Here is a 24,849-nt window from a genome sequence, read left to right as displayed (position 1 = left end):
ACGTGAGGTTAGTTACCGTGTATGCATGGATAGGCCTTAAATGGGGCTGCTGCCCACTACCACCCTTCTATTATGTGTTTAATGTATTCTTTTTTATCATCTTTCACCTTCACCTTAAAACAGGGAAGGATGTTCATGACAAAAAGGTACGCGATGAAGGTCAGTTTGCACCCTCCCCTTGAAAATTGAAATCCGCGAGTGCCTGCTTTAATTGCCTGCCACTTTGACTCCAAAAATGTCTGCGCTCCATCTTGGCAGTAATGGTGCCTGCCTAAGAGGTAGGGAGATAAGAAAGGGGAGTAAAGGGTAGGAGCCACCCAGAGCTTGCTAACTGTCACCATGGACCCAGAGGGGAGAGAAAGAGGAGGAGGAGAGTGGGGAGGGAAGACAAGGCTGACTGCTCTAACACTCTTACACATATCATCATATCTGTATGATCAGTGGGGTGGAGGAAGAGGGAGGGCAGGTTGAAACCCCGGAGCGGAACTGACGGCTACACCTGTCCTCTCTCCTCCTCTCTTCCTCGCCGTCTTGTTCTCTCACTGTCCTCCTCTCTCGCCCGTCTCCCCTCTCCAGGGTCCTCAGGGTTAAGACTGTTTATCTCTCTCTCTCTCCCTCGTGTTCCGTCTCCGTCTCTTGGTGCCCTTTGGTCCAGTATTCCTCCCGGTGCTTCTCTTTTTTGCCTCTCCTTTTCCCCACATGGGTCCCTCCATCCTCCACGACTCCCCCCCTGTCTCCCTGCTGCAGAGATTCTCTCCTAATCCCTGGAAGTTTGGAACTAATGAACTAACTGCTGAGCCGCTGCCACGGAGCTTGGTCCCAAACTATACTGTACTTCACACTCGATTTCCTCTCCAGATGGCATAGTGGCGCGCCCGAAACAACGGGGAGCACCTCTCGCACGCGCGCCGCGAGCGCACACAAGACATGCAGAATACAAACATGCACACATGCGAAGGCGTGTACATGTAGACACATGCAGACGTTCACACACAAATACACACACGCGCACGCACACCCACACACACACACACACACACACACGCAGACATTCACACACAAATACACACACACACACACACACACACACACACACACACACACACACACACACACACACACACACACACACACACACACACACACACACACACAAGCACATACAGGGATTGTTATACAGTTGGTAGATCTCTGTGCATCAGTCAAGTAAAAACAGAGAACCTGTGCCCTTCATTCACAGCAGTATGTTACAGAACTCGGACCACTTGTTAGTGGATGTATATACAGTATATACCACTTTATGTAACCCCTGCTGATAATGATCAACATCCTCTTGCAGGGCCCATGTGGAAACTAGAAACCAGTCAGTCCCGGATTTTAAAGGTTTAATGCGTAAAGGGGTGTGATTACAACCACCAAACTTAGAATTTTTCTCCGTTTAATTGATGCAGTTTGTGTAAAAGTAACTTTGTTAATGGTTCTTGTTAGGAAGTAGGTATTAGAGAAGAAATTAAGAGATTAGAAATTTACCAAAAGGTATATTTTTTTGTTGATAAACGGTTGTATATCTGGTACCCGTAGCAATAAGTACATGTCACAGAAGATGCACACAATACTAGATTATCGAATATCATGAAACAATCACAAAAGCAGAGCAAACCACAGCCTGAAAAATAAACAGAAAATTGAGGCTCCGTGTCACAATCATGACAAAAAATAAACATTAGAAACGTATTGGTGGGCGGTAGCGTTGAATTTGGTCGTGATGTGCAGGTGTCATGTACCCTCTGTGGTTTAAACTTTCACTGTAACAAGATGTGGTCATCTAATGAGTTGACCACTTTTCACATTGTAAACATTTCAACAGTTCAAGTGAAAGGGTTTGACTTTTGAAATTATATTTACTTGTCATTAGTTATATTTCCATTTCTTTTACTAAAAGGCTGTCCGGCTTCTAGCTTTACTTTTCCAGTGATTTAATTAGCGAGTAAGAAACCACTTACTTCTACGTGTAGCAGTGTTTAATTCATAGAGTATGCCGCTAACCCGGACGTTTGAACTTTATTTTATGTTAATACGCACATTGACAAAAATTGGCATATTTCCTCCTTTGTCTTTCATCTCCCCATTAACACCACTGGTCTGGAGAATGGACCTTTCAGTCAGCTCTCAGAGCGGCTGAAGGAAGACTGGCACATTGTAGAGGGGATGACATTATTACAGCCGATTACCTTTGTCTGGTTTGTCAGTCAATATATGAGCCATGGTCTCCGCATGAACTGTATCTGACACCAGAGATTTTCAACTTAACATAAATTATGCAGCCAACTGTCAAGTGATACATGACCTCAGTTCAGTGCTCCCTGTGTTATTCCAGAGGACACTCAAAGATCTGCTCCCTATTTAAGTGGATTCGAATGACTAAACTCTGGACAGAAAAGTGCTCCTGGGAAATAAGGTTAACCAGTTGAATTATGAATGCTGAACATTTGTACTTGGTGTGTGTGTGTGTGTGTGTGTGTGTGTGTGTGTGTGTGTGTGTGTGTGTGTGTGTGTGTGTGTGTGTGTGTGTGTGTGTGTGTGTGTGTGTGTGTGTGTGTGTGTGTCTGTCTCTACCTCCCCGTATCTGCATGTGCTTGTGTGTGTAACTGTGTGCTCAACACCTCGGAGGACCCCAGAGACTTGAGAGAAACTCCCAGTCAGGCTGCCAAGACTCACAAACGGGATGTGAGCCGCTCAGCCAGAAAATAGACCCGTCCCAGCCCGAACAGAAAGACCATCCATTCCCAACCTTACTGTCTGTCACAGTGTATGTGTGTGTTTTCAGTGTCATGTGTCAGGTATCGATTGGAGTCCTTTGGGACGGGGCTGTTGGCGAACAAGAGGTCGGGGTGCATAGGAGAGTGATGACAGTGCTGTGATAAGCATTTGTTGCTCAGGAATGTGGAGGGATTTAAAGGACTTGTAATCACATTTCTCATGTGACTTTTGAGATTTGAATTATTTCGTGGATTGCAAACGTGAGATCGGGGCGATGATTGAGGCTTAGCGAGGTGTCGAAAAGTGCCGAGGCAGAGAACAGAGGTCCTCTCTCCCTCTCTCATTATCCCGTTACACTCCTGTGTTTTCGCTGGCAGCCGCAGCACGCACCACTCTGTGCTACGGGCTGCGCAACGCACCCAACACTGGGAGAGCAACCCCCGTAGGAGGAGTGATGATGGAGAGCGGTGCAAACAGAGGAATGGAGCAGATGTGGGCACGAGAGGGGGGGGGGGATAAGCAATGCTATATCTCGATATGTTTTGCGAGAAATTGATTCCCATTTAATTTTCGGTCTAAGTGGCCGGGCATATGAAGGTAATCAGAACTCAAATAGCTGCTTGAAACCATTTTCAAATGATCTTCTATACCGTTACTAAAATGATTCAAACAACACAACAGTAGATGAAGTTTTCTGCTATAAATCATATCAAATCACTTAAACATGAATACAAAAAGAGAGACACACACTTTAGTTATTCCGAGTTAGAAATGTAGATGAAATTGCATAAAAATGGCAAAAAAAATAAGCTTCATAAGTTTTGTCAATTCCCTGCACCCTTATCCCTTTCAAAACAAAAAAATAATTGGACTTGAACTGCCTTAAAATTATAAAGGTTCATAGGTCATAACAAACTCTTTAGTTGATTAATACTTCTCTGATCATTTTAACTCATCAGTGCAGTTTCGCTTCAGTAAAAATTTTTGAACATCTTAAATATTTCGTGCATTGTGATAAAATACAATTATCTTCTATCAAATTCCTCCGTCTTGTTTATCTTTCTTCTATGACAGTTTTACAGGTGAAAATTCTGTTGTGTATTATTTGTTATAATTTTGTTTGGAGCACATTGTAGACCTTCTGCTCAGGTTTGGCAAAGATTTGAGGAGCCTCTGCCTCATCCAGGCTTTAAAGCTCAGTGGTTTAGCCAGATGTCTGTTCCTTAAGTACCTTAATTACATCGATCGGAAAATATAAATCCATGACTGATGCGTTTCAAGATTTCAAAGACACTTTTCACAGAAGAAGAAAAACATCACCATGAATCACAGAGGTGTTCTCTCAGGTGCAGGAGAACATGCTAGAAGGAGCAAGGGACATCAACTCAATTGTATTCAATAGAATTGAATTGAATTGAAATCAGAACAAAGCTTTTGTAGAAAGTTAAACCTTGACTAGTAGCCTTACATGCTGACAGATGATCTTCAGAAATGTGTTTTGGAAGGGAGTTGCTGTTGAGAAAGCCCGGTCAGCAGGTCCAGTGCGGGATCCTGGATGGGAGGGCACCTTAAGAAGGACTTTGTAAGTGATGATAATGAATTTTTAATAAGATACATTTTTGGACAGCGAGGCAGCGAAGGTTCTTCAGGACAGGGATGATGTTGGGGATGAGTGCGGCGGTAAGCGGAAGAATTCCTGTATTGGAGTTTAATGAGGACTTTGGATGATGAAACATAAAGTGTAGTATTGCCAAAAGCCACGAGTGAATGTAATATAACCGTGGATGAGCATTTCATATTGTTTAACTGGAAGTCAATAGAGATACGTCAAGATAAGCCAAGCATTTCCTGTGTGAATCTGTTTTCTTATGCTCGCCTGGTGCGAACTTTACCCGAGTTACCAGATTATTCGCAGTGAAGAAAACTGAAGCTGTAAGCGACAGTTGGCGCAGCTCAGCTATTCTTATACAGCATTTCTGACAGTATATTGTTCCGACTTTGTTGATAGGCAGGCGTACAGGAAGTTGCAAATGAGACGTACAGAGGATCCGTGTTACGTATTCCACTGATACTGAAGGATGAGCGTCATCTCTACCATTTTTCTTCAAATATGGATGCATAGCTCTTGCGAATTCATTTCCCCAAAACATTGCAATGCAGCTTGTAATGAACTGGAACCCAGGCGCTGTAATGAGATCTTTTCATGGCTAATTAAAGTGTATAAACAGTGTGTAATAACTAGCTGTTTTCCACCTCAGGCTGTCAGGTTTGACCAACTATGACAAGCTGGTTTCATGATTTACAAATTTCTCCTCCTCCGATCCTGCTAGTTTACATCTTGTTGTCTGCCCTGACAGGATAACAGATAACGCAGAGTGCCTCCAACTGACAGAGTGAAGGCCTGAATCTCCTTCTGCTACGTCTCAGTTATCGGCGTAGCCTGAATTAGTCAGTCATCTCACTCCAGCTTTCTGGAGTGCAGCATGTCACTTGTCAGAACGCATCCGCGATGACTTGAAGCCTGCTAACACACACACACACACACACACACACACACACACGCTTACAAGATGAACAAATGCGTACACGGTCACACTTCAGGCAGGCAGCCTTCACCTGCGAGAGTCTACAGCTCATTTTAAATGGCATCGCGAGTTGCACAGCAGGGAGCAAAACGCCAGCTCTTAAAAGGTAAAAAAATAAAAAATAAAGCAGGAAAAACAACTACGCTCACTGTGACTCATGATCTCCCACTTTTATCGCATGAAACCATACTATATATACACTCTCAGAATAAAGATGCAGCACTTGACTGTTTGAAGGCGCCATGTCAATGACAAAAGGCGGGATGTACATACAAGTTGTTTTGGGGAATGGGGGCACACACCTGCTAGCAGTTTTTAAAATGACACTGACTTGTTATTGTATTAAATCATGTAAATTAGCCTAATTTATGCTCCTAATCATAATCCCTTGCTCCTATTATTGCACAGAAAAACTCTACAGATAAATTAAAACTAGGCCTTCTAATGCCTCTTTTAAAATACATTCCATGTTAGACCCCTTTTTTTTGCTCTGAAATCTCTCCTATATTTACTATAGCTATCCCTGCACTGAGAAATAATTCACATTGAATGGACACAGTGTGTCTGCGCGCCTAGTCTGTCCAGAGGCAATGTTTGACGTTGTCTGTTTCAAGCGGCATGACAGAAGTGCTGGACGTCCATGATCTGATGCCGGAGAGGAAGTCGGTCCCGCTGTGGGCTGTACACACATCAGTTTGGACGCTCCAGTCTAAGGTGGTGTCTACAAGGCAGCAGCCATGCTGTGTCACACATACACGGCACTCTGTAGGATCCCCGAGTGGCAGGGCTCAGGCTGTGTGTGTTAAGAAGCTGCCCTCGCTCTCCTGGAAGGTCAGCCTCTCTGCACTTGAAAAGCTTCTTGTGCGCATCTATGCGTTGTACTGCCCTGTCTGCCCGGCCGTCTGCTCGCGTGCTCGCCTGCCTGTGCGTGTCAGCCTCTAATGATGAGGATGATGGAGGGAATCAAAGAGGAGATGGAGCTGACGTCGGGGCGAGCTCTCCATGGGACACCAGGTGATTGGGGAGGGAGCTTTGAAGCAACTTGTTGGATGGCTGTCTATTAATGTAAAATATCTTCTGTTCAAAGGGCTTTATTCAAGCTCGGAGTAGCGGAACCCATAGGGGTCAAGGTGTCTAGCGGAATAATCTCTCTCTCACTTTAGGCAGAAAGGAAGATAAAAGAAAGGATAGTGCATGGTGACCTGGCTGTCTCCTTAGCCACTCCTGGCGTCATGGATTCAGAAATACCGTTGCAAAAGGAGAAAAGTGCAGGAGACAATGCAATGAGCGATCGCCAGTTACATTAAAAGAATTTTACACATGCTTCCAACATATCAGGCTGAGTTTGGAGTTCTCCTGTCTATTTGATCTGTGAATATTATAAACCATGCTTTTTGATCATTTCTGGACCGCTATTTATTTAGTTTGGTTGGGGATCAATGTGACTCTGGGCACATGAAGCAGCCAGCAGCTCTCGCATATCAACTTCCTCCAGTCAGCAAGAACTGCGGAGGGACAGACAGAATTTTATCCACCAAGTAGCAGGTTTATGAAGAGTGAATTATGGCTGCGTAAATCGCCCCATCCGTTTTAAGTTACCGCGATACAGTTACAGGTCTGTCCTGGCTTGTGAGAGCGGCGCTAAGACGGAGGGAGAGAGAGAGAGAGAGAGAGAGAGAGAGAGAGAGAGAGAGGGGGAGAGAGGGAGCAAAACCTCATGTGAGAGTCAAAGATCACAGTGCACCCATCGTATGGTGTGACAATCCCTCTTGTCTCATTCAGTCAGGCAAAAGGGAGACCTGGATGACACACAGCAGTCCAGCCTGCTCATGACCCCTATTAAATCTGAGCAAATCTTTGATATGTACTTTGATACCGTATTTTATTGATACTAGAAGGGCGTTCACAATATCAAATGCAGTTCTGCATTCCAAGAGATCAGACTGTTTAGTCCTGTGACCCCTCAGGGGTCCTCATAAGCTTTCATACAACTGAACTGAGGTTGACTCTGGTCCACTTTTTTACAAGAGATTGTGATGTATGGGCTCTCTGTGCTACGTCTGGCTGTGTATTCTTTTTCATGGGCGCACACACACATTACTGCAGCGATCAGTTTAATGATTATCACTGTTTAGATCGTCTACTTAATTGTTGTTAAGCAGTAAATACAAGTCATTTGCATCACAAGCTGCCGTCAACCAGGACGCTTCATCAAGATGCCTCATTTAACACCGTTCATCGGTGCAGCATTTTATTCTACTTCATGGATGAGAATCTGAAAAACCTTGGTGGTTCACGCTGCAGCTGGCACCAGGTTGATAGTTTTCTATTAGAATTTGTCTTTTGTGGTAAAAATTCAGGTCGGGTAAAAGTCTGATCATCTTCACACACACACACACACACACACACACACACACACACACACACACACACACACACACACACACACACACACACACACACACACACACACAAGCACTCAAAGGGTCCAGCCTCTGATCTGAGCTGACAACTCCTAAGCCACCGTTTCCTCATGCTGCTTAACTCGGACCACATTTCTCCCACAGAGCCTCTCTGCTCTCTCCTCTCCCGACTTCTCTCCCCATTCCACCCTTCTTTCTCTCCGTTCCTGTCGCCCAGCATCTGGTTTGAATACAGCGGCGTGTGCTACTGTGTTACGGATAGAAGTTGGAAGTGTAGGCTTCCCTTTGATTTAATGTTTTTTTTTTTTTTTTTTTCATCCTCCTCATCTCTCTTCCTGCCCAGCTCATACAATGCCTGCGTTGAGAGACCAAAGTTGAGTGTGCAGCCTCTGTTTTGCTGACAGACTGTATATTGATGCACTGCAGTCAAGATAGAGTGCAGATGTACCTTATTTTATCTTAGTGTTAATGTTTCATTTTGATGTTATTTATTTCATGATGATTGCTTTGTCACTTACTCACTTTGATCAGGCAATATTTGTATTCATAAATGAAATGTTTATTTTTATGTTGATGCCTAATGGCCAATATTATTTATGCAGGGAAAATTACCAGAAGGAAATTGAACAGTTATTGTATTTTTGAAAAAAATAAAAATAAAAATAAATAAATAAATATATATATATTTATCTTGATGAATGAAAGCTATGCGTGCTCTGCATTTTTTTTTTTTAATGAAACATGTTGAGTACACCTAACAAATCATCTGCAGTTTACCAGCTGATAATTATGTTTTTGTCCCTATTAAAGCATTTACTGCTTTACAACAAATTTGACCTGAACTGACAGTACCTTGTAGCATTTAATTTAGTTTTCAGTAGGAATTGAATCAAACAACTCCACACAGTTTTAATGAATGAGCATCTTTCTTAGTTATTCTGAACTGCAATCTGACAATAAATGCAGCACATTGGATAATCATGGTTTCTGTCTGTGTTTTGTTCTTTTGTATTTTCAGACAGAAGCCAGAGAAACCATTCCCAGGATGTTAGCGGAACTGGACCTGGGCCGGACAGAGAAGTGTGTGAGGGTGAACTCGGTGTCCAGTGGCTTAGCTGAGGCTGACCTGCAGGTCATTCTGCAGGCCGAGGTGCTCCCTCCTGCCATCATGTTGCCCAAAGTGGACGACACGCAGGAGGTGCAGTGGGTGAGCTACAAGTCATGGTCCACCCTAGAAGCACTGTGCCGGTAGTCCGAGCCGGCTCGGGGTACTAAGCGGGTTTTTTTTTTTTTTCCCTTTTAGAATCGTGATACCCCTGACATTTCTCTCTTTCACCTCTGGGTGTCTTTTAGAAAACCCAGTGGCGCTCTTACACAAACTCATGAAGTAAGAAGAAACCTCGGGAATCTTCAAAGCAATCATAACAAACTTTTCCATTTCCCAGTAAAAGAGGGAATCGATCCCTGTGTCAGAACTGTCAGGGACAGGCTGAGTGTTTTTCTTGGCTGCTGCTCAAGAAACGGATGACATTTCTCCATATTAGCTTCAGAAGCCCGATAGCTTTCTGTAACAACACGTCGGTGCCTTCTGCCACTGGTGAACTCGCTGGAGACTGCTGTGAACAATGTCATATTGTGGCTAAGTGCTAATTTAATCAAACTTAAAGCATTCAACCAGACCAGTGAGCCACAAATATGCACTGCGTTCCCTTATTCATGCACGCCTTTAAATATTCAGTGTACTGCAACCGGCCACACATTTTCAAAGTAGAAACAGAACATCTTACCTGTCACTGATGTTTTAGTGTATTAGATAACTCACCAAATGGTCGGTTTCAAACATCTCCTGTGATGTTGACTGAGAGTCTTTATAGACATATCATAAACTGCCCAAATTTGATGTCCTATATCACACGCTTCTCCTCTCTTAGAAAGGTTATAGATAAATGCCCCCATGAAGTACCTGTAGAAATAATTGTTTTAAATACTTGCCTGCTCTATTGTACAAATTGTTCACACTAACTGCATTAGTTAAGAGGTGTTTTTCTGGGCTTGGCCATCCCTCTGGCTTTCTATAAAGGGGTGCTGTACGGATGTCAAGTCCCGAAAGGTCAGGATACAGTGACATCATTAATGCAGACCTTTCTGATCAGCTCCATATGGTTCACTTACCAGGAGACACCGGGCGACTGTCAGTCTTTGTCACTTTTTGGATTTCAGAAATTCAAGGATAATACTGGTGTCCGTTAACAAAAAGATACTCACTAATGTTGAGCGATGGTTGTTTTTATTTACTTGCTTTTTACATTGGCAAGCAGTTTAGCTTAGTATTTTTTTTTTTAAGTGGCTGATCGACCTTTTAAAATAAAGCTTTCATTAAATCAGTAGTGAAAGGCATGCGTCTAGTCTGGCTTTTTACCTCAGTATTACTACACACACACACACACACACACACACACACACACACACACACACACACACACACACACACACACACACACACACACACACACACACACACACACACACACACACACACACACACACACACACACACACACACACACACACACACACACACGTCGTACACATATACTCATACATGGTCTTGGGGCAGGAGCAGGAAGTTTTTAACTAGTGGTTTTAATTAGAACACGTCTATTTCCTGCTGCCCTTTCTTTCTTCCAAGTATAATTGCAGACAGGTGTCCACTAATTCTCTCCTCCAGCTCTTTTCTCCCCTGGCTACCTTTGCTCACTTAAAAAAGAGAAAAGAAAAATAGAGTTGTTTTTGTTCTGCAATTTCTTTTAAAACTATTCACTCTTATTACTATTATTCTGCTGAAAATCACAGCCAACACATTAATGTTCTAAAATAGAGATAATTGCCTGCTTGTATTTTTTTTTCTTTTTTTCTAATGCCAATGCTTTGTGGCAAAAAAACAACAACAAACACTTAATTGTAAGTTTATTTAAGTCAACCCTTTATATGGGTCATGTTCCCCTCAGGAGAAATGTCTGTTAGGTGCACTGTAAATCAGCTTTCACGTAGCTTTATTTTTGTCTGTGTATTTGTGCATTAGCAGGTGCACATGCACTACTGAGACAAAGTTTCCCATCTATTCTTATCGTTGTCATTCCAAACTTTGCCACTCCTGGCTTTGCGCAGACTTTTCTGAGTGTCTTCGTGTGTATTTGTGTGTCTGATTTTTCTCCTCTCTTGTAAGGCAGTGCGGTAATTCCCCTCAATTGTTTATTTTTCTCCCTTTTTATTGATATTGGCACAGGAACCTCCGGACTGATTTGTCGCTAAAAGATGGACTTGGTTGTTTCTCTTTGTGTGGAAATCTTTTGCTCTGTCTCTCCGCTCTCCTCCGGCCCTTGTGTGACTGACAGGCCTTATTGGGCCATAACAGGCGTAACTCCCTCCCTTTGTTTGAGGACAATTCTCACACAGATTCGGAGCCGTGTGCATTCTTTGCCCACCACACTATTTGGTGCGCACTGGGACCAAAAGAATCGCACCCTGTCCCACTCCTCCTCCTCTACTCCTCCTCCTGTCCCCTCCCCTCATCCCTCTCTCCGCTTCCCCTCTGTGAAATGAACACTTCAGCAGGCCGGAAACATTTAATCTGGCCCCCTTTTGAAGAAAATTAATTGAAACTTGTCCCACTATAGCCTCCTTTCTCTAGCTCCATCTCTCCCTCCTTCTCTTTTCAAGATTGGGTGGTGAAATTGTCAGAGGGCTTGTTTGTGGCGTGGCTCTGAATGGCAAGAAGAGGTGTTATTTCTTCTTTTTTACGTTTCCTTTATTTTTTTTTTCTCAATTCAGTGGTGAATAACATCTTAAAGGGTCCGGGTTTCGAGAGCCATTGACAGCTAATGGTTGCCGTACGCATCAGAGGAACAGTGAACGAGCACTATGGTCCCTCTTATGCAGCGTAAATCAGAGCCTCAAAGTGTATAATAGCTGAAGAGGAGAATACGGGAGAAGAACGGAAACATGTAATCAGAGAGGCTCGGAGGCTTTCCAGCCAGTGGTGGTGCTGCACGGAGCTGTCATTTGTTTGGCTTTGGTTTGAATCTAAACGGCGCACCCGGCTCGCCACAGCCTTGTTGGGGTTTGCGTGGTGCAGTGTATTGGTGGTAATCTCTATGTGTAATAGCAGCCAGGTTTCCCCCTCAACAGGCCATATCTATCTAGTTTCCTCTGTCCCAGAAATAGGTTTATCTACACCCCCTTTTCACACTCCCTCTCGGACCCCCCCGCCCCTTCCTGTGTTTGCGAGGGGGGGGGATATTATGCTAAGCCCCCAGCGTTAGTTTTTATGTTGCCATAGCAGCCTTGCTCCCACAGGGTTGTGACCTCAGATGATTACAGTACAAAGCCTATTGGGTCTTGAAAACCTCTTTGAAGATGAAAAGTCTTTGATGGTTTGTATTTATGCAAATCTCTCAGATATGATTTATCCAACTGAGATTGAATGGAGAGATGATTAAAATTGCCCCTATTTTTTTTTTTTTTTTTTTTTTTGTTGAAATCCTTCAATGGAGGCCCACTCTTTCAGTTTCCAGAACAAGAGTCGTGAGTGTGGGCATCAGGGTTATTTTGCTCTTCATTTAGAAAAAAAAATAGTAGCGCTGTACCTGAGATGATTTATAACAGTCTTTTCTCCTGGTGTGTCAAAGAGGGAGAAGACGATGAAGGGGGGACACGGAGGTAGACATTTCTACTCTGAGCTTTTTGCACTCTCTCCTCTCTCTCTCTCTCTCTCTCTCTCTCTCTTTTTTTTTTTCTTTTCGTCTGGCTTTGAAAGGAAATATCTGATGGAGGGGGCTTTTGTGTGTTTCCAGATGATAGATTTAGGAATTTGGGCTACCCCACTGGCAGTCCAGGGCTAGCTGTGAACTGGTCTGTTGGAAAAAATTGGAATGCTTTGGTCTTCAAAGAATTAAACTTGGTTTTAAAGCCCTACTTAGGTGAGCTTGCATATTAGCAGGAGTCGTGCAGGATAAAGGCCTCAACAAAGTGTCACATCACACTCTGATTGTTGCTCCAGTCTCCCTGTTCCCCTGCCACGGAGGAGGGGACGCAAAAACAGAATAATGTCGCAGTAAAACACACTCAAAGACATCCCAAATCTTGTTTCTTCTCCCCCTTTTTTCGATATTTTGTTTCTTCTATTGGTTTGCAGTGTGTGTGCGCGCGTGTGCTGGTGTGTGCACGTGTGCATTTACATGTGCACTCTCTCAGGGGAGTACACGCTGTAGTTATGCAGAGGCTCTGAAAGAAGGTAGAGCAGAAGACTTCAGACGAAGGGGGAACCCCGGTGATAATGTAAAATATTTCATTTCACTCGCTTTTGTTGCTGCACTTCCACGCTTGCTCTTGAACCCTCATAGATGTGTCTGTGAATAAGGACTGAAATGGGAACAGTGCGGGAAATAAAAGTGTCAAAATTTTTATCAAAAGTAAGTTTTTGCGCATAAAGATTTCCTTTTTTCCCTCCTCTCTGTCTGTCTTACCCCACACTGGATTTTGAGAAACATGTCAAACCATTTACGATTGTTACCGCTGAATGGTTTTCTTCTTTCTTTTTAAATTCACTCTGACAAAATAGCTCAATATCTGCTTTCTGTTCCGGTTGAGTTCCCTGTTTTTATAATTCATATTACTATTAATGTATTGATAAGTTCACAGAGTGTAGCAGCAGCATTTGACAACTAATTGAACAATAGTGCAGGAAGCTGAATGAAAAAGCAGTCCACCAGAACAAGATGTTAAAAAATGATCAACCGAATCGCCACTAGGTTCAAGCTAATCATATATCTGAAAAGTTATTTATTATTATTTCAGCAAATGTTAAAATATAATATGAGTCTGAGAGAAAGCACAAACATTTGATGAATGTGAATATGACTGTTACAAAGTAGAGAGACCAAATTAATTTATTGTGATTGATTTCTCTCCACAGAAACAGTGGGTTTTGTTAATGAGTTGCTCATGAAGATGGTCCCTGTGTGCTTAGTTTGTTGACAGGTTTCAGCACAACTTGAAAGGACGGGCACTGACAGAACCCATTCGCCTCGTCACCTTTGTGGAAACCGCTGTGGGCCTGCTCAATTTTAAGGTAAATCACAAACAAACGCCACCAAAAGGAAAAATCTGCACGCGTAAGACATTTTCTCTTGTTTGTCCATTGTTCACTTTAGATTAAAGACTGCACCAGCGAGTACAGAACTCCACATGTCCAAAATGAAAGGGATTCAAAGCTTTCGGACTGCCTCTCAAAATGAGCCTTTTGAGGCTTTTTTTTTTTTGCTTGTCTGTGCATGTCTCTCTCTATCCCTCTTCATACACGCTGACATTTTTTAATTAGAACTGTTTTAAATCATCATAGTGGAAAAGTTCTTAATGATATTTTGGCGAGCATCAAAGCGCTTTCTGTTGTAGTGCAGCATGACCTTCAGCTACATGGGGAAAAGGGCATGGTTTGGGGCATTTGGGGAGAAACCAGCTGTCATTCCTTCTTTTGATTTGTCTTTTAGTTCTTCACTCTAATTCTGCGACTGTGTTTTTGGTTGCGAGTGTGTGCCTGTGTGTTTTGATGGCAGGGGGTGCCTCTGTGTGCTTTCTTGAGAACACCCAGTATTTTTGCCCAGACTGAACCCCAGGTTACAAGCATGAGGAGAAAAAAAAACTTGCTGTGGCACAGCTAGTGGTGAAATTAATTTGGAGGCCAACAAAAGCACAAAACACATTCTCATTGTTTCCTATTCTTCACCACAGAAGATCACATTCGGATCTTTTTGTTGTTGTTGTTATTTTACTTTCCTCAGTAATGATTGTCCAGAACTTGTGTTGTTGTTTGATATTTTCCAGTAAAAGCAGCAAAACATCAGACTCTTATTTCAATATGAACAAAATCTTTGTCCTTTTTGCATCCACGCTTCAGTATTTAATGATGGTTTAACACAAAGTAGCCTCACAAGAAGTTTGACCAAATAAAATAGTCTATAATGTGAAAAAAATACCATTTACATCAGGAAATATGGAGTAAAATGATTGAACACACCTTTAAAAAAAAAAAAAAAAGGACCAATCATATAATGCCAGCTTTAAGTACTTTGCAGGTTTAAAAACATTCCTGCTTCAGCCATGGCTACTGAAACATGGTAATCAGAAAGTATTGTGGTTTTCAACTTTTTCTTACCTGAGTGTTTGGAGCCAGCCAAGAGAAAAGAAGCATCTTTTTCTACTTGTGTTTGTTTGCTTTTATGTATTTTTTTTTTTTTTGTTTTGTTGGGGAGGGTGGGGAGTGGGGGCTGAAGGTGGCACATTTAGTGAGCTGGTATATTAACATCAAGGTTTATAGAAAGTAAAGGTGAAATGAAAATCAGGATTTGACAAAAATCTGTTTATTGTCATTTATGTTGTAATCTCTCAATGAGAAAAGTTGTGATGGTTTTGTGACGATGGCTGTAGAAGTATTGAGTTTAATGAGGAGCTTTCGTGTCACTACAACCAACATTTCTTTATATCGTGTTAACACACAGTATATTCTCTTCAGGCGGTCTGTGAGGACGTTCGTCGTCTCGCCCCCAAAGTTGGTCTTCACCATGATGGCGTGGTGTTTGGCTCTGATGACTTCTGTGCCAGCATAGGTAGCTATCACACATTCTGCTTAAATCTCTCCACACAATGTCAACCACAAACGTTCAGTCTTTGTCCTTCTGGATTTATGGCAGAGAACACCAGTGGTGTAAAATCCACAACTTAAATCGCTTGTGTAAATACTATACATATCTCACAGAGGTTACTCACATTTTCCCTCTTTTGAACAAATGGTTGAAGGACTGCATGAAAAGTGGTTACAAATAAAGTATTATTGTTTTTATTTGATGATTTTGTGCGTAAGCATTGAAAATGAGGTTAATTCTAGGACTTTGTGTATCGGGACGCCTCAGAATGAACGATGACATGTAACTTATGGCCACTTAGCACATGAAAATAGAAGACTGTGTGTAAGTTAGGTTTTTAAACTACGTTTGTTTTTTTTCCTCAGTTAACCCGTGGTTAGGTTTCTGTTGTTTGTTTTGTGAATGGGCAACAAAACAAAGAGAACAGTGGAGAAACTGCTGACCAGCTCTTTTTGATATGTCCAATTAGAAACAACCATATTTAATGTCAAAATCTTTGTTTGATATGAAATGGTCTCCCACCAAAGACGAGAAAGATGACATGCTGTTTATGATCATAACTGCTGTTTATCACTCTTCACCATTTCCACTCATTTACACCTCTTACCTACCAGATTTAAAAATGTTGACTGACATCTACAAGCGGTGTGTGTGTGTGTCTCCCCATCCCTTTTTCCATAGGTGCCACAAGGACAAAGGATGCCAGGGAGCTCCTCTACGCCAGGCAGAAGGTGGTTGTGACCACTAAAGCATTTGGGCTGCAGGCTATCGACCTGGTCTACATCGACTACAAAGACGTGGAGGGGCTGAGGCAGCAGGCCAGAGAAGGAGCTCTCATGGGCTTCACAGGTACAGTTCCTGGTTCGACATCTCGAATCTGACCCTGTCCCTCCAAGTCCTGACTTGAAACATCGTGTCTGTCCCCCTGAGGCACCTCAGATTTCTGCATTTGCTTTGCTTTGTATTCTTTCCCTCAACTTCCTGAGGCAAGCAGCATTCAAGCCATCCAGCAATTGCATTTTCACTCCTCTTTCCTTCTGTCACACTGTCTTTCACCTGTCTCCTTCCAAATGAAAATAGGAAATGACTTTATCTGTAGATGTTTTAAAATCTGGCGTGAGGTTGCAAAACACCTCCTGGCTTTTCATTTGATATTTATACTTGGAATGACCAATACATCTGTGATTTTAGAACTCGCGGCGGGCTGTTTGTTTTTTAGTAATTTAGGAGCTGGTGAAATGAATTGTTAACAACACTGCAGTCCTTAAACACTTTATTTCTGTTGTCCTCACCATGGATGTTGTTTTTTTTTTTGTGTGTGTGTGACTTATTAGGAAAGTGTGGTAGTATGTGCTTTGAGTCTCTGCAGCCATGTAAAGCGTGCGTGTGCCCTGCAGACTGCATGTAACGGACCACAGAGGGCAGGACAGCCTGTCCCAAAGCGGGTGTCCCTTCCATGCAGCAAATGCATTTGTTCTGATATTTTCGTTCCTCTTCCTGTGGCGTAGATCCAAATAAACTGGAGAAATAAGCAGCTGAATTTCATGATATTGTTTTGTTCCTTATTCCTCAGTAGTTTAGATTTTTTTTTTTTTTCCAACATTTTAACAGGATGGCATCAGACATTTTTAGGCTTTCACTCTGGAAAGAAATGTGAGAAAAAGAAGCAGTGGCACTGACCACACTCTTCATGCTGCACACACATATTATACACATATTACCTGGACGTCACATCATCAAATCAATTTGTAGCTTCTTGCTGTCTTGTACAGAAAGTCTTCCCGGTGACCTCATTTGCCACCTGTATTCTCTGGTGCTGTGTGTGTCTGTCTGTGTCTGTCTGTCTGTCTTTCAGAATTGCTCAGCTGTTGCCATGAGCATTTCTTTTCTGCCTAGGATTTTATTTCACATTTGTCTATTTTCGTACAGTTTGCTGCAGTTTTACCCTGATCGCATGTTATGTTTAGCACAAGGAGTTCTCAATCTTATTAATATAACATCTTGTTTTCAATTGTTTGTTAGTGGGTTGAGTTTGAATGACTTACGACTTATCTCGCTGCGCTAATAACCCCCCCTCTCCCTACCCTCCCCCTCCAAAAAAAGCTCAAAACGTGCTGAACATGAGGCAAAAAGCATAAAAGCTAATGAATGGAAACAGCTGGTTGATGAAATAAATGGTTATGGAACAGAACCATTCAAAGCACTGGATTAGTGGCTTACAAGCCATGGGCACTCTGTATAATCTTAGTTAGTAGCTATTACTGGCCCGAGTGCGCTTAAGCAATAATACGGTGCAGCCAAAAGCCTCTACCTGTGCAGTAATTGACCTTGGCACTACCTAAGCCGCGTACAGCACCCATTAGCACCGAGCACAGAACACACTGGTGAAACACAAACACCCGGTGCTCTTTACTGGTAAACAGACCAGAGAGAAGCCACAATCGTACACCTTTACAAGTCTCAAATATGTCTGGCAGGAAGGTGATTCATTTGGGGATGTAACAGTTCAGCATCTTCACTCTGTAAGCGCCTTGTTTTAATGTGCTGTAAACTGTGTGTTGCTGTTAAGAGTCAGTGAAAGTGTTTGCCTCCCAGAAATAGAAAAACGGTTCCACAGAATTGTCTGCTTTTAGGCACCACATTTCACTGCCATCCCCGGGACCCTGCCCATCATTCGCCTGAGAGCACTTTGCTAAATAGCAATCCTCCAATGAGATGCCAGCACCACATGGCAGGCTGGGATTGGCTGGAGGGCATGAATGATGTATTTTAGGAGAACCAATGGCTTGTAACTGAGGGCACCTGAGTCACCCAGTCTGTTTCTTCGCTCTGTCATTCTCCCGTCGTCCTAAACAGACACACGAACACGAACACAAAGAGACACCCTCATACAGTAAGCCTGCCACTTCCAGTGTCGAAACACGCTCCCGTCTTCTGTCCAGAAGTAAAACAGGTGGCAGAGGAGGGAATACACACTCCTCTCGCCTCACCGCTGATGGACTGCAACACACAGACTTACCCCAGACAAACACATATGCACATATTCCCGTAGTTTTTCATCTCTACTTGTTCTGTTTAGATACTGCAGACAGGGTGATGCACAAGCACAAAAACCTAGATATTATAAGAGTGCACGCACACAACCAACACAGTCAGACACATCTCCAGCGTGGCCTGGGGAGTCCTCAGGCTGTTTGTTTGTGTGAAGCAGCGAGGCTGTGATGGCACTTTTTTTTGTTTTGTTTGTTGCACAAACACACATCACAAGTTCAGAAAAACGCACACAGAATGGGTTTTGAACGTATTTTGCTGTTTGCACACTTCCCTGAAATGTATTTATTTATTGTAAATATCAATTTTAAGTAAGTAATAAGTCATTGTTGAAGCCTTTTAGTCCCAAAAAAAAAAAAACACAGCAGACACACAAGCTGCTTGTGTGTCTGCTGTGGGTTTTTTTTTTTAGGTTAACTAGGGTGAGCGGAGCTGGATGAAGGGGAGCGGGTTCTCTCCTCCCCTTTCGCTCGCCTGCCTTCACCTCTCCTCCTCTTCCCTCCTCTCTCCTGGGCTACATTTTTTTTTTTTTTTTTTTTTGCCCGTTCAGCCCGCCCGCTCCGCCACCTTGAAGGATTTGTTGTTGGCGACAGAGCTAAGCCCTAAAGTGTCGAGTTCCTGCTGGCTGCCCCTGAGCCTTCGTTCTCACCAGACGTTTCATAACCTTAACTTATCACTACAAGTTTGATCTGCAAATGTACACGGGATTATGTCTGTGGCGTTCACCCACATTTAACTGAGAGGGAGCAGGAGCAGGAGTGTGGAGGAGGGGTTGGGGGGGGGGTAGGCAGGCAGAGCTTGAACTCCATATTAGGCTTCTGTTTCAGTTGTTCAGTGTCGGTGTGCAGCCACTGTCACTGAACACATATCGAAGCCAAATAGAAAAAGAAGTTCTTCTTTATTAGTTCAGTTGTTGTTGTTTTTTTGTTGTTTTTTTTGCATGAAAATTTTTGGTTGTTGTTTCAATGTGGTTATGAATATAATACTTTGTTTACAGTTACATGGGCTAATTCTGCATTATTTTGTTGTTTATTTTTAATGATTTACTTGACCATATATGTCTCCTTCGGCTCTAACTGGCTGTTCTTACATCAGTCAGTGTGCCGTTTTAAATTATAATAAATTCGAACCAAGTATTCAGCTAAGTTTCTGTATAACGGCAGGACTACAAGCAGAGAGGAGACGCTTTTTACCCATCATGACGCACAGCAGCTTACGGTCCTGTGCTACCCGCTTGACTCACCTCAGTGTCAAAGGACATACTGAAACTGAAAATCACTGCTGTATTTCCTGTTTCTCCTCTCTTGTTGTGGTTCCTCTCTGATGGAGCAGTGCCAGCTGCATCCCCTCCTAATTCACAGTTTTTTTCCCCCAACTTTTTTCTTAACATTCCAGCTCTATACATTTGTTTGTGCAGCAACTTTCTGATATTTTTCTCGTTATACTCGGAGCAAAAGGCACAAACTGTGTTATTGATAGTTTTGCGCCGACAAGTAAGATCATTTTATTTTATTTTATTGTTTTAGCGCAAATTCTTCCCCTAATTATATTCAGAGCAGATGAAAACCCACTGTTACAATTAGCATATAGTTAGTTTTCTTTTTGTGTTTGTGTGCAGGTAAGCAGGTCATCCACCCAGGGCAGATCCAGGCTGTGCAGGAGGAGTTCTCCCCCAGTCAGGAGAGGGTCCAGTGGGCCAAAGAGCTCATTGCTGCTTTTGACCAACATCAGAAGGAGGGAAAGGTAAGGTTAACACCCTCTGAAATAATGTGATTCTCCTTTTGGCAGAGTTTAAGGCAATTTAAATTTCTCTTTATTGGCAGTGTTCTGATCTAAAAAATTTTTTTAACTATTTGCTCACTGCAGAGAAGGTTTAAATGCAAAAAAAAAAAATAAAAAAAAAAGTTTCACGATATCAACTCAAAAGAAGATCCAAATCCTATTTTTCTTGCTCATTAATTTGTTGTCCTAGTTTATATTTCCAGTAATTTTACTTGGGCTACAACCTCATTTAATTTAACTCTGATTACTAAATATTTACAAAATCATTCAGGGGATACGTTGACTTTACAAAATATTCATATGAATGATGGAAGAGACCTTTCAATAATTTGTGGAATATTTATTTATTTATTTTTTACACCAAACTTCCTCCAACATGACAAAATATGTGTGCTGACTCTGCGCTCAGATGACCGCGGTCTTTCTCTGCTCTCCCACTCGATCCTTTGTGTGTCTTCTCACACACCTCCGTAGTACCAGAAAATACATACTGTACAACCCTGGGTGACTCTCAGAGACAGTGTGTGTGTCTGTGTGTGTGTGTGTGTGGGTGGGGGGGAGTAGGGCCAATTAAGTGTACAATATTATTGTTCCTAATTTAGTGCATGGTTGGATCCTGTGTGTAGAGCTCTGTGGGCTATCTGCTGAGGTAATACACAATCTGCCCACACCTCTCCCTGCCAGGGCTGCTTCTACTAAGCATCGCCCAAGGGATTCATACCCTACCCATCCCTCTGCCGTGGCGTGCATGTGTGTGTTTCTCTCTCTCTCTCTCTCTCTCTCTCTCTGTGTGTGTGTGTGTGTGTGTGTGTGTGTGTGTGTGTGTGTGTGTGTGTGTGTGTGTGTGTGTGTGTGTGTGTGTGGTGGTTTGAACAGTGAGCAGGGTTACTTCCTTTGTTATACAACGCGACAGGCTTTTCTTAATTCTCGCCTAGAATCCCTAACAGTATTTTGACGTGAGGTTTGTGGATATTTTTATCATTTTCAAATAAATAATACAATTTGTAATTCATACTTCTTTTTTTTTTTTTTTACATTGTTTAGAGCAGCATTGAGTAGTCAAATCTAATCTTTCTCTTTCTGCTCTTGCCTGTGTTGCAAAACCTGTTCAGGGTGCGTTCACCTTTCGTGGCAGCATGATTGACATGCCCTCGCTGAAGCAGGCTCAGAACATCGTAACGCTCTCTGCCACGGTGCCAAAGAAATAACACAACCGGTTGAGAAGAAACGGGAGGAACCACGTGAGGAAACCCCGACAAGGGAGGAACCAGGACTGTTGAAGGTCTCAGGAGGAAAATAGCACTTCAGAAACTTTTCAATCATTGTCACATCGCCTGACACGAGACTTTTAATTAAGTCAAATATTTGTTATTTAATTCACTTGATTTATTTGGGTTTCAGCCAAGTTTTGCTTCTGTTGGGACTCTTCTATTTCAAAAGGAGAAACTCTGCACATAGTGAGCCTCTTGAAACCAACCTCCGAGGACTGTTGCCCCGTGTTGCCGTTCTTGGCATGCTCTGCAGGGTGTTGCACCATCACCACATTCTCCAGCGAGTGTGTGCCCATACCTCCCATCTCTCTTGGGTCATGATGAATGCTGTCCCATCTCCACGGTCCAGGCAGCTGGGCAAAAGGGTAAACAAACACAACAAGCCACTGTTGTGGATCTATTCACTGCGGCCCCCAAGTCCTCCAGTCAGGCCTCAGCCCCCCTACACGGGGCCTGACTCCCAAACATCAAAGTCCTGCTCGCTGGCTTTAAAAGAAAAGAAAAGGCGAATGGAAGTGCGTAAAGTCACTATTTAGCTTTTTTGTGTTACTCTCCCTAGTAAAGGCATGCAGCTCTCTCTGCGGCAGCTGTGAGCCTGTGTTTGATGGTGTGTTGATGGGGAAGGCGTGTGGCGTTAGGGACACCATGACCTGGACGAAAAAGAAAAAATACAACACGAGCTGCAGCAAAACTCTTTAGCTGATCTCTCATTTAACACGAGATTAACGTGACCTGCTTTTACATCAGCATCTACAAAACCTATTTAACCGTATCAACGGTGAAACCTAGAAATGAACTCCTTAATGAGTTCAGTAAAGAAGTTTGTTGTCTTGTCACAAATGGAAGTACAAAAGGGGCTTTGTGGAGCGCTTGTCCATGTCTGACTTGCAGAGACAGTGAAGTGGGTGTGATGTTAGAATGAGACAGATTAGTGGCCATGTTGCTCCAGCAGACCAGGACTGAGGCTTTGTCTCTCTGACTGTGGATGGGAGGATAATTGGGGGGGTGTTGAATGGTTAATAGTGCCATTGGTGACCATGGTAATGAAAGGCGCCATACCTCCTCTACCCCACCTCATCCACTCATCTCTCTCTCTCTCTCTCTTACTGTATGATCTATTGTGTCTGGGGCAGGGCTAGTGTCTGTGCCAGGCCAGGCCAGACAAAAAGATCGAAACCACTCCTGCGTCCAGCCAAAGACCCCAACAGTACGCTGCTTCTTTGGCATTTGGCCACATATTTCTCTCACCCCCGGTTCACTTTTTTTTCCTATGTGGTGAATACATATTCAGCTTGTAGGTTTGTTTTTTTTCTCCAGTCTACTATTATACCCTGAGGTTGGTGGACAAAACTGCTATTGTGTTTGACTTCCATTGAATATTATTTGGCTGGGGATGTTTAGTGAGACTCTGCAGAGCATCAAAATAGATATTGGACAAGCATCATGGTGAAATTGGACGACATGTAACATTTCAGAGATGTATGTTTAACTTAGCAGTTAGTTCATTTTAAGTTGCCTGCCAGTGATTGCTTAAATTATATTGTACATTTGTCTTTGTTTTATCAAACTTTAAAATACTTTGAGGACTTTTTAAACTTGATTGCAGCTAAATATTGTTGCAATTAATGAAGAAGTTTCAGAAATAGAAACGTCTTTGAATTTTGTGTGTATAATCTGGATAAAAAATAAAGATTTTTTTTTTTTTCCCCGATTGGTTTGACATCGTCACCCCCATAGTCGATTTCATGCATGATGTCCATCAATATATATTTGAATTAAAGCTAGAAAACTGAGGTTGAATGGGTGTTGTTGTTATATTGTTTGAATTAAAATATTTCTGGCATTAATGGCACAGCTCTGACAGTCCCTATTCAGACTTACAGTAGAACAGCATAAAAGACCACAGAAAGTCATTCACAGCCTGTTGCACATGGCTGTGAATACCCAGCACTAAGAGGCTATTAAAGTGACTAAAGTGGTGAAGGGAGGACCAGTCGGATGGGACAACTTGGCTTTTCCAAGCTGCTCTTGCCCAACAGGTGTCCCCCCCACACACAGGAAGGAAGATCTCAGAGCAGAGGAAGTGGTGCGGGGCGTCACGCTGAGACCAAGCAAAAAAAACAAAAAAGAAAAGGCACCTCTTCTGAGGATGATCAGGAAATGATTTGACCAGTTTATATTTCAACAAAGCACAACATCCTCTGAGGGTTTACATGCAGCACATATTGTCATGTTTTCGTTCCACCTGGTAATCCTGCTCTTGTTTGGCGTTTCCACTTCCAGCCCCACATGTTCACCCTTCCCCCCTCTCTCTGATGAAAGGTGAGACAAAATCTGTCCTTTGGTCTTCATGGAGCTCCTTTTCATTTTTATTTTATTTATTTATTTTGCACTCAAACAACTTTACAATTCAATAACATATGGGAATGAAAAAAAAATTCAAAGATTTCAGTGACATCTCTGTAGATTAGAGGAATGCATCCCTGTCTGCCTCTGCTGTGTAATTCTACATGACATTTCTATTATGTGTGGAACTGATAAAATCTCCTCAGCTCGTTCAGCAGCTTTATTTAAATACATCTCTCCGGTATTCCCTGAGAGATTAAATTACAATTAACACGATTATAACCTCACAAAATTGTGACGGGAATCAATTAGGCTGCGAGCAGTATTTCATAGGCTGGTAATGTGTTGGTCGAGATTGCTTTCATAAATAATGAGGGACCGCGCAAGCGGAGAAAATGCATGTATGCAAAACACTGTCAGAGGAAAATTAAAACGAAATGTTTTACATATTTTTCCATTAATCTAAATGGGACCCGTGTGGGAAAGATAGTTTTATTCTAATTCCCCGCCCGGGGATGCCCAAATAATGACTTGATGTTTTAATAGACTTCTAATGACAATATATGACAAACTAATTGCGGCAAAAGATTATTCTAAAGCAATAAAACACCTCGTTATTTTCGTTGCTGCACAGTTTGAAAAGTGTAAAGCTATTAGGGAAAAAATGGCTTAAAATAAATAGAGCTGATCATCATAAAACATTTGGTTAGAGCTAATTAACTGTTTCGATATTTGGGAATATTGTATAGATAAATTAGAACATTTTGAAAGTAACTACGAGAGGCCATCCTCTGAGAAACTGACAACTATTAGAAGCAGTTTTTAATTTTCAGCATACCACAGCCCTCAGGCAGACATGTTTTTTTTTCCCCTTATCAATTATTAGAAATAATAAAATGGGTTTAAATGAAAAAGAAACGACTTATTTTAC

The 24,849-nt window shown here is 42.4% G+C and overlaps 1 protein-coding gene across 2 annotated transcripts in view; it reads left to right on the top strand.

Moving 5' to 3' along the window:
- Positions 1 to 23,365, top strand: part of clybl (citrate lyase beta like) — a 60,085-nt gene extending 36,720 nt beyond the window's left edge. Inside the window, exons 3-9 of one of the 2 annotated variants that reach the window (XM_069706932.1) lie at positions 8,787 to 8,975; positions 13,797 to 13,898; positions 15,339 to 15,432; positions 16,150 to 16,317; positions 20,138 to 20,262; positions 21,237 to 21,262; positions 21,414 to 21,481. In XM_069706932.1, coding sequence (XP_069563033.1) covers positions 8,787 to 8,975; positions 13,797 to 13,898; positions 15,339 to 15,432; positions 16,150 to 16,317; positions 20,138 to 20,262; positions 21,237 to 21,245 — 687 coding nt within the window. In that variant the 3' untranslated portion in view covers positions 21,246 to 21,262; positions 21,414 to 21,481. Of the gene's footprint in view, positions 1 to 8,786; positions 8,976 to 13,796; positions 13,899 to 15,338; positions 15,433 to 16,149; positions 16,318 to 20,137; positions 20,263 to 21,236; positions 21,263 to 21,413 lie in introns of both variants that reach the window. The other variant, XM_069706931.1, reaches the window with a different exon arrangement.
- Positions 23,366 to 24,849: the final 1,484 nt, after the last annotated feature.

This window comes from Brachyistius frenatus, unplaced genomic scaffold (assembly GCF_029030835.1).
Source record: "Brachyistius frenatus isolate BFR_SWC_R1_liver_20210118 unplaced genomic scaffold, ASM2903083v1 Contig_66, whole genome shotgun sequence".
NCBI lineage: Eukaryota > Metazoa > Chordata > Actinopteri > Embiotocidae > Brachyistius > Brachyistius frenatus.
This window is presented reverse-complemented; position numbering and strand designations above follow the sequence as displayed.